This window comes from Oncorhynchus clarkii, chromosome 26 (genome assembly GCF_045791955.1).
Source record: "Oncorhynchus clarkii lewisi isolate Uvic-CL-2024 chromosome 26, UVic_Ocla_1.0, whole genome shotgun sequence".
Taxonomy (NCBI): Eukaryota; Metazoa; Chordata; class Actinopteri; order Salmoniformes; family Salmonidae; genus Oncorhynchus; species Oncorhynchus clarkii.
The window spans coordinates 36,868,935-36,878,158 of record NC_092172.1 but is presented as its reverse complement, the minus strand read 5'-3'; the positions used below and the strand labels follow the sequence as shown (position 1 = coordinate 36,878,158).

At 43.0% G+C, this 9,224-nt stretch overlaps 3 protein-coding genes across 5 annotated transcripts in view; all 3 read right to left on the bottom strand.

The window, feature by feature from the left end:
- LOC139384512 (paired amphipathic helix protein Sin3a-like) overlaps positions 1-9,224 on the bottom strand; it is a 320,209-nt gene that overhangs the window by 76,127 nt on the left and 234,858 nt on the right. The gene's annotated exons all lie outside the window — the stretch shown is intronic.
- Positions 42-2,651, bottom strand: LOC139384517 (zinc finger protein 664-like). Its single transcript, XM_071129347.1, has 2 exons — positions 2,377-2,651; positions 42-2,078 (listed from the first exon to the last, which is right to left on the bottom strand). Exons 1-2 carry the CDS (start codon positions 2,570-2,572, stop codon positions 1,252-1,254), a joined length of 1,023 nt encoding a protein of 340 aa, XP_070985448.1. The 5' UTR covers positions 2,573-2,651; the 3' UTR covers positions 42-1,251.
- Positions 3,466-6,264, bottom strand: LOC139384513 (oocyte zinc finger protein XlCOF22-like). The gene is made up of 2 exons (XM_071129344.1): positions 5,660-6,264; positions 3,466-4,870 (listed from the first exon to the last, which is right to left on the bottom strand). The coding sequence occupies exons 1-2, from the start codon at positions 5,967-5,969 to the stop codon at positions 3,708-3,710; spliced, it is 1,473 nt and encodes a 490-aa protein (XP_070985445.1). The 5' UTR covers positions 5,970-6,264; the 3' UTR covers positions 3,466-3,707.

The following is a 9,224-nucleotide window of genomic DNA, read 5'->3' as shown; positions in this document are numbered from 1 at the left end:
TATTTGAATAGATTATTATAATGTAGTACAAAGTCCATCTGTAATAGATAACGATATAATCTGTAATGAATTAACAAAATCTTACCTACATAACTTGATAAACTACATATTAGTTTACAATATTTAGCTGAGCTGAAGAACTCATGACACTGTTGAACAAGTCAGCCACGCACAGAAGTAATGGGGAACATTCAGTTTGACTATAAAATTCAAGTATGGAATGCAATTATCTACTTTATCTACGTAAATCATACATGATAAAGTGGGTTACATAAACAAATGAAAAAGCTAACATTTATAATAAAGATAACAATAATAAAAAACAACATAACTATTTTGCCTTGATAGATGTCTTTGTGTATGTATATTCAGGGTACATACAGGATATGACAAACAGTGTGTTGGACAGTATGTCCCTTTAGTTCATTGCTCTGATTAACAACCTAACATTAGGCCTGGCAAAACATCTCAAAGGAAAATACCAGGGTCCGTTTTCCGAATACAGGTTAAACCTAGTCCTGGATTCAAAATCATTCTTGTTGAAGAGATTGTTGAAAGTATGTTATGATCCAAGACTAGGCATAATCTGGATCTGTAAAAACAACCCCAAGAGTTTGGTCACATGGCAATGAGTTAGTTGCAGGCTTCTGCACTTGCTTTAGCGAGGGATTTGGGACTGTTTCAGAATTGGGCAGCAGGTAGCCTCGGGGTTACAGTGTTGGGCCAGCAACTGAAAGGTCACTGGGTTGAATCCCGGAGCCGACAAGGTGAAAGAAATCTGTTGCTGGGCCCTTGAGCAAGGTGCTTAACCCAATTGCCCCAGGGGAGCTGGACAATGGTGACCCTGGCCGTGACCCCACTCACTGAGGGTGTCTTAGGGGCAGTTGGGATATGCAACAAACACGTTTCTATTACACACTTGTGTGCAACAGGACAGATAAAACCCCCCCAAAAAGTATTATTATTTAATTCTATCAATGTTGGCACAGAGTTTGAAAGCCCCCAGTATATCCACTTTAATGTCAAGTAACAACAATACATGATGATTGTCATCTGGTAGATCTTGGTGTTAGAGCAGTGTCCTGAAAGAAAGCAACTGTTCTGTAGAAGAGATTTACAACACACAAAATTGCATGAATGAATGACAGCGATAGTCAGAGAAATTGTCTAAGGCACACGCAGATGGTACCAAGGTAAGATATGTCCTGTGCTGTTTGTCATTATCACATAAACGAACAGGAGTCCCTAAGGCTAGCAGGGATCTGGGCTTTCCTCACTGCTCTGCAATTGAACCTTCTTATGAACAGTCCTCATATGTTTCTTCAAGGTTGTCATCTGACTGAAGCATTTTCCGCAACTGTCACACCTAAAAGGCTTTTCTCCCGTGTGAATGCGCTGGTGGCGTTTTAGGTCACTTACTGAAATAAAGCCCTTCTCACAGTCGGCACACCGATAGGGTCTTTCTCCTGTGTGTACCCTCATATGCTCATTCAGTCGGTTTCGCCTGAAGCTTTTGCCACAAACGCTGCACTGGTACGGTTTCTCTCCTGTGTGAGTCCTCATGTGTGTGCCCAGATCCCCCTTGCGGCTGAAGCACTTACCACATTCTTTGCACCAATGTGGCCTCTCCCCTGTGTGAATTCTCTGATGTGTTTTTAAATGGTTGTTATTAGTAAACCTTTTCCTGCACACAGGGCACTTGTATGGTCTATCACCTGTGTGAGCCACCATTGGTGCTCTCAGCTCACTGGTTATCCCAGTGTCAAGAGGACTTTGTCCTTTCTTTGCCTGTGTATGTTTTGACTTTGACATGGTCTGAGAGTTACTGGTTGATTCTGATGCCCCGTAGTCCTCTCCATCGTGATTGGTTTTGATCGGTTCTGTTGAGTTGGTGGGAAGAGAGTCCCTCTTGCTGTTCTTCCCAATTTGGTAAAGGTATGAGCTCTGGGGTGAGTCCTGATCACTGGCACTTTCCACACAGGGGGGAATGAATATGGTCTCTGTGTCCTCTTGATCACTCCACTCCTGCTTAGAGGGAACCTCCTCTCCAGAGACAGAGACAGTGAGCTGCTGGGGGTCTGAAAGGAAAGATGGGGAAGTTACTTACCATTGAGATATATCAACACACTTCAGTTTTACTTCTTCCCCTTAGCTCGCAACACATTTACAGACTAGACTCACACTAACATTATAGAGTGCAGTGAGAAGTGATCCCTATCTAATTCCGATGCCTGATTAGCTAGCTAATAACAATCGAGGTTCAGCACAGTTCAGCAGTCATTAACTAGTCCTATGGTTGTCACAGTTGTCTAACTAGCTAGATAATAATCGTAATAATGTTTACAGAACCATAGGCTGCTGATTCGTCTTACACACCTGGTATGTGTGATTCTCTATCAGGTTTGAAACCGAAATCTAGCAACAGCCTCCGTAGATGGTCGTTCTCCACTTTTGATCTGGAGACTTCTTCCTGGTACGCTGTTATAGTCTTCTCCACTGCCCCGAATATATCCACAGCAGCCGCAGTTAATCGGGCAGTAAGAAACGCATTCAACGAATGTAGTTTAGACATTTTAGGTTTAATAAAGTAATAACATTGAGCCACGACAAAGATTAGGGATATATGTGTTGAACAGGACTAGGACGTAAACAGAGAAAAGTAAGAACATTTTGTCGTAAAAAAGTCGTAAACACTGCCTCTGTTTTTTCATGGTTCATTTATTGGCTGAAACGTCGTAACCGACATTGCACTGCCACCTGCTGTACTGGAGTAATAGCCGTTGTTCTTATAGCTCAGTGCATATAGAAAGGACAGGGCAGAATGGGTATGGATGGATTGATTACATTTAGCACAGTGATGCTCCATATATGCATCAGCAACTGCTAATGAAGTCACTGAAACCCTTAACAAAGAGTTGCAGTCTGTTTTGGAACGGGTGGCCAGTAATAAACTGGTCCTGAACATCTCTAAAACCAAGAGCATTGTATTTGGTACAAATCATTCCCTAAGTTCTAGACCTCAGCTGAATCTGGTAATGAATGGTGTGGCTGTTGAACAAGTTGAGGAGACTAAATTATTTGGTGCTGGCTAAGAGTTGAGGAGACTAAATTATTTGGTGCTGGCTAAGAGTTGAGGAGACTAAATTATTTGGTGCTGGCTAAGAGTTGAGGAGAGACTGACTGCATCACTTCTTCTTTTTATAAGAAACATTCATGTGTTGGAAATTCAAATTTGTTTGCATAGTCAACACACGCACACACACACACACACACACACACGCACACACACACACACACACACACACACACACACACACACACACACACACACACACACACACCACCAGGGGTCTTTTCACAGTCCCCAAATCCATGTTTCAGATGTCCTGAGTAAGATTCTACCAGAGGGACTCAGGGTGTTAGAAATGCAGTCTTTGTGCTATATAGAAACAGCAGCAATGTGAGTTTCCATGTTGATCATTTTTTTATTGATACCAACAGAAAGCACCAACAACGGCTGAAAGGTACAGACAGATAAAGGTTAACTTTGAGATGAAAGTTACAAATGGGCCATGTATAAAAATAAGTGAATAAAAATGAACATTGAATGTGAACATTGAAACATCTAAACAATATTGCTGAAACATGCATTGCGCTACACAGATTTCCCCCTGTGTATGTCCCATCTTGAGTTCTCACATCTTCTCTCATGGAACAGCAATTGCCGCAGATGTGTGTGTCATCATGTGTTTCTTCAGGGTTACATTGAGCCTAAAGCATTCGCCGCAATCATGACATCGATACGGTTTCTCTCCCGTGTGAGTCCTCATGTGCTCTGTCACTTTTTCCTTTCGGTTGAAGCACTTCCCACAATCTTGGCACTGATGCTGTTTGCCTCCTGTGTGAACTTCCTGCATGTGGCGACTTAGATTTAGAACACCTAGTCCACACACAGCGCACCTGCACAACAGCTTATTCCCCGTGTGACTCGCCATATGCGCTCTCAGGTTTCCTTGCAGTGCGTAGCATTTGCCACATTGCATACAGCTGTATGGTTTTGCTCCACTGTGGGATGTCATATGGTCTGTCAGGTGCTCCTTCCGCGTGTAGCATTTCCCACATACGTTGCATTGATGTGGTCTCTCTCCTGTGTGGAGCTTCTTGTGACGACTTAAGTGACTTGGAAATGTAAAGCATCTGGCACAGAAAGGGCACTTGTGTGGCTTCTCCCCTGTGTGTGTCCTCATGTGAAGTATCAGTCTCGTGTTTAGACCGAATCGTTTGCCACATTCATGGCAGCAGAACGATTTCTCCCCTGTGTGAGTTAGCATATGCATCGTTAGGCTATTCTTGCGGTTGAAGCATTTACCACAGTCTTTGCACTCGTATGGTTTCTCACCTGTGTGAGTTCTCTTGTGTATTTCCAAATGACAAGGTCTGTCATAGGTTGCCGTGCACTCGGTACAACTGTAGAGCCTCTTCCTTGTGTGAAGCCTCAATGGCGCTTTCAACTCACTGGTTGTCTTGCCCTCGGTGCAGATATAAGATCTTTGTCCTTTCTTTAACCGTGTTCTCTTCATTTTGAGAGGCTTTAATTGTGTGAGGGGAGTGTCACTGGTAGATTCTGATATTTTGTTGTCCTCTCCATCTGGATTTGTTTGGATCGGTTCTGCTACAATGGTGGGAAGGGAGTTCTTCAGAGTTTGGTAAAGTCGTGAGCACTCGGGTGAGTCCTGATCACTGTTGCTTTCCACACAGGGGGAAATGAATATGGACTCGATGATCTCTTGATCGCTCCACTCCTCCTCACAGTGCTGCTGCTCAGGGGGAACCTCATCTCCAGAAACAGTGAGAGTGAGCTGCGGGGGGTCTGGAAAGAAAGATATGAAATAACTTTCAAGAAAAATCTATACATTTCAATAAATAATCGCCCTCTGTGACCTGAGACTGTAATGACATAATTTATTAGCTAATGTTAGCATAATTTACATACACAGCGTTATATAGGTGCTTTTATTATTTATTTATTGAATGGGGCCAGGTGCCCCATTCAAGTCCCACGGTAAAGTCGGCACAAAACAAAAGTGATTAATTAGCACACGTAGAGTAGGATTCTGTGTTTTCACATGCAAACGTGATTGCTTTTGATAAAAACACTTAATCTGCCTTCCAAACTAGATTGAAAAGCCTAACATATTTAATGGAACAGAGATGGTGTATGTTTCCGGACGATGCACCATGCTGGCTTGTCGACAACATGACCGAGCGGCGCAGATGACTGTTCCATTTGAAAAGGGTGCTCCTCCCTTACCACTTTCGCCTGTTCACATCACGGGCCATAGACCGGTGCCCCGGCTCAGCATAATCGAATCCGCTCAATGAGTGACGTATTTAAAGGGCAGTGACCCTGCTGACAGCGTTCCCAAACCCATAACGTAGCAGGCATAAAATAAACGAAATCCCATACAGTACACACATTTAAAAAATGTCAGTGGATTCAAACGTGAGCTTATCCGAGGTGTCGCTCGACGACAATTGCATTGGAGCTGCGATTGGTTGCCAAATAGTCGGTGGCGGGGCTTAACGAAGGGTCAACACTAGTGTGTAAATACACCAGTGTTGCCAAAAGCAGCTAATGGCAAGCTTGTTGATAGTTTACCTGCTTTGTGTAATTTTACATCGGGATTAAAAACCGAATCCAGCAGCCTCTGCAGGCGTTGAGTCTCCTCCTTTGAACGAGAGATCTCATCCTGGTACTCGGCAAACGCTTTTTCCACTGCCACGGATATCTCTACGGCCACTGTTGTTAATCGGTCGGAGAAAAACGCTTGCAACAACTGTAACTTGGACATTTTCTGTGGAATGACTGTCGACGGAGATTCGTTCATGCAACACTTCCTAAGAGGAACTGCGTCTAGATCCACAGAGTAAGAGCTGACTGTGTTCATTGCCTGAATAGAGCAAAACATACATTGTGCTACCGCCACCTGGTGCTTGTACTGGAGGAGCGCACGTGAACCAACCCAACTCTGTGTTCAAACGTCATTTAAACAAATAGAGTTCAGTCTGAGTCGCCATGTCCGAGGTTTTCCTGGTTTGGGCTACAATTATGGACATTTTCGGGAATTTGAATCTGGATTGGCTATCCCCGACCTCAGATCAATTGAAAAGTATATGTATTGATTTTAATCTGACTCAATTGATCTCAAAACCCACACAGCTAAATGTGAAAAACCCTGTTAACTCTTAATTGATTGATTTCATTCTTACAAATAACCCCCACAAATATTTGTCTCGTAGAGTATTTGCATATGATCTCAGTGATCTTTGTCCCATAGTATGTATTAGTATACGAAACAGATGAACATACTAATCCTTGTTAAATTAAGAAGATAAATTGCAAAAAGTTTTCTAATCAAGTTCTTTTTAATGACATGTTCTACTCTGATTGAGCCACCGTCCCCTGTATTCCTGACCTTGAGTTGGCTCTAGAAAATGTGTCCTCCATATTTACTCCTCTGGCAGATAACCACGTCTCTTTTAAACAATTCAGAGTCAAAGATAGATCGAACCCTTGGTTTTCTTCGGAATTATCTTGAGTTTATTCAGAAGAGAAATAATGCCTGGGCTAAAGCAAGAGGAATTGACTCTGGTGGACTGGCAATCTTTCAGACAATTGAGAAACTGATGTACTATCTTGATGAAGACAGCTAAATCAACCGACAGCTTTTCAAGCTCTATCTCAACATTTTAGAAAACAGTAAATCCACTGAAGCGTACACATTCCTCTTCTTTCCTGCCTATGAATGCAGGTAAAACGAAGTATATGTTGTTCTCTAGAGCGCATAAAAATAAGTCTGATTTAAGCACATGTACTTTGGATGGTGTCCACATTGATTGTGTCCGTGCTTACAAATATATGGGCATCTGGATAGATGAAAAGCTGTCTATTTAAAAAGCATATTGATGAGTTAGTTAATAAACTGAGTATAAAAATGTGATTCTTCTATAGAAATATAGGTCTTGCCTCTCGCTAAATAGTAGAAAGCAGATTATTCAGTTAACGTTCCTATCGGCCTAGATTATGGCGACATCATCTATATGAATGCGGCTGCCAATTCATTAAAGCCGTTAGATTTGATTTATTATTTGAACGTTATTTTACCAGGTAAATTGACTGAGAACACATTCTCATTTACAGCGACGACCTGGGGAATAGTTACAGTGGAGAGGAGGGGGATAAATGAGCCAATTGTAAACTGGGGATGATTAGGTGACCGTGATGGTATGAGGGACAGCTTGGGAATTTAGCCAGGACACCAGGGTTAACACCCCTACTCTTACGATAAGTGCCATGGGATCTTTCATGACCTCAGAGTCAGGACACCTGTTTAACATCCCATCCAAAAGTCAGCACCCTACACAGGGCAATGTCCCCAATCACTGCCCTTGGGCATTGGGATATTTTTTAGACCAGCTGCCCTCCAGCAGCATGTGGTCTCCCATCCAGGGACTGACCAGGACCAACCCCGCTCAGCTTCAGAAGCAAGCCAGCAGTGGGATGCAGGGTGGGATGCTGCTAGATGCAGTTTATCATAGCACAATGCGCTTTATTATGGGTGACGATTTTAGTACTCATCACTACATTCTCTACCAGAAAGTTGGTTGGCCCTATGATGTCACGTAGGTTGATACATTGCTATGTTTTAATTTATAAAGCTCTTTTATATTAAAAAAAGTCCCACTGTAGCTAACATCTTTACCATTCGGCCATCAGATTTGCCACCAATGCTCCTTATAGGACACATCACTGCACTCTATACTCCTACCTCATCTCTGTATACCCATCGCAAGACCCACTGGTTGATGCTTATTTATAAAACCCTCTTAGGTCTCACTCCCCCCTATCTGAGATATCTACTGCAGCCCTCATCCTCCACATATAACACCCGTTCTACAAGCCACATTCTGTTAAAGGTCCCCAAAGCACACACATCCCTGGGTCGCTCCTCTTCAGTTTGCTGCAGCTAGTGACTGGAACGAGCTGCAAAAAAACACTCAAAAGATGCAATCATGGACACTCTTACTGACAGTTTAGGCTGCTTCGCCTGATGTATGGTTGTCTCTAACTTCTTGCCCTTTGTGCTGTTGTCTTTGCCCAATAATGTTTGTACCATGTTGTGCTGCTGCCATGTTGTTTTGCTACCGTGTTGTTGTCATGTTGTGTTGCTACTATTTGGTGTTGTCATGTGTTGCTGCCACTAATATTAGACAACAGACAGCAGAAGACCATTCAGACATGATGATGCAGGCATACTACATCATTACTGCAGGTTAACAGTTAGGTTAGTTTCTCTGTCTCTGTCTCTGTGTCTCACTCTGTCTCTGTCTCTGTCTCTGTCTCTCTCTCTCTTTTTTTACTAACAAAATAAATGTTCTCACAGGTAGTTGGATGAATGCACCATCTCTACAACCCATGGATCCAGGACAGGGGCAGTAGATACCACCATCTCTACAACCCATGGATCCAGGACAGGGGCAGTAGATACCACCATCTCTACAACCCATGGATCCAGGACAGGAGCAGTAGATACCACCATCTCTACAACCCATGAATCCAGGACAGGAGCAGTAGATACCACCATCTCTACAACCCATGGATCCAGGACAGGGGCAGTAGATACCACCATCTCTACAACCCATTGATCCAGGACAGGGGCAGTAGATACCACCGCCTTTCAAACACCGGGGATGACATATCTGCAGGTTATTCGCTGTCATTGTCATAGCTTGTACTGTAGTGTACCAACGGCTCATTTCTACCACAACAGAATGACGACTGAGATTCCAACACACAGGGTTTCAATGCTCTTGGACAACAGAAAAGCGTAGACCATTGAGACATGATGATGGTGTCTAAGATGTACTGTGTGCTCTCTCTGATGTTGAACCAGAAGTGCACCATGTGTTGCTCATTCTGGTTAGTGTTGTATGATTAAGCCTGTGTGACGGTCTCCTCTTGGTGTAGTGATCTCTGTCTGTCTTGAACTTTGTGTTGATTATTATCTAGCATGATTATGGAGCTAGCTGCTGTCTTAACAGCACAAAAAACACTCTATTACAACTGACTGTTCATTTTTATTCTCAGGTTTCTCTCCTCAGTCTGTATCCAGAGAGTCCATTATCTTTTGGCCAGGATAAGGATCTTAGACCTTGTCCTTGGT

Coding starts and splice junctions, on each gene's coding strand:
- LOC139384517 (XM_071129347.1), bottom strand. CDS start 2,572: ATGTCTAAACTACATTCGTTGAATGCGTTTCTTACTGCCCGATTAACT. Junction 2,079..2,376: donor TAGAGAATCACACATACCAG/GTGTGTAAGACG, acceptor CTTTCCTTTCAG/ACCCCCAGCAGCTCACTGTC.
- LOC139384513 (XM_071129344.1), bottom strand. CDS start 5,969: ATGTTTTGCTCTATTCAGGCAATGAACACAGTCAGCTCTTACTCTGTG. Junction 4,871..5,659: donor TGTAAAATTACACAAAGCAG/GTAAACTATCAA, acceptor CTTTCTTTCCAG/ACCCCCCGCAGCTCACTCTC.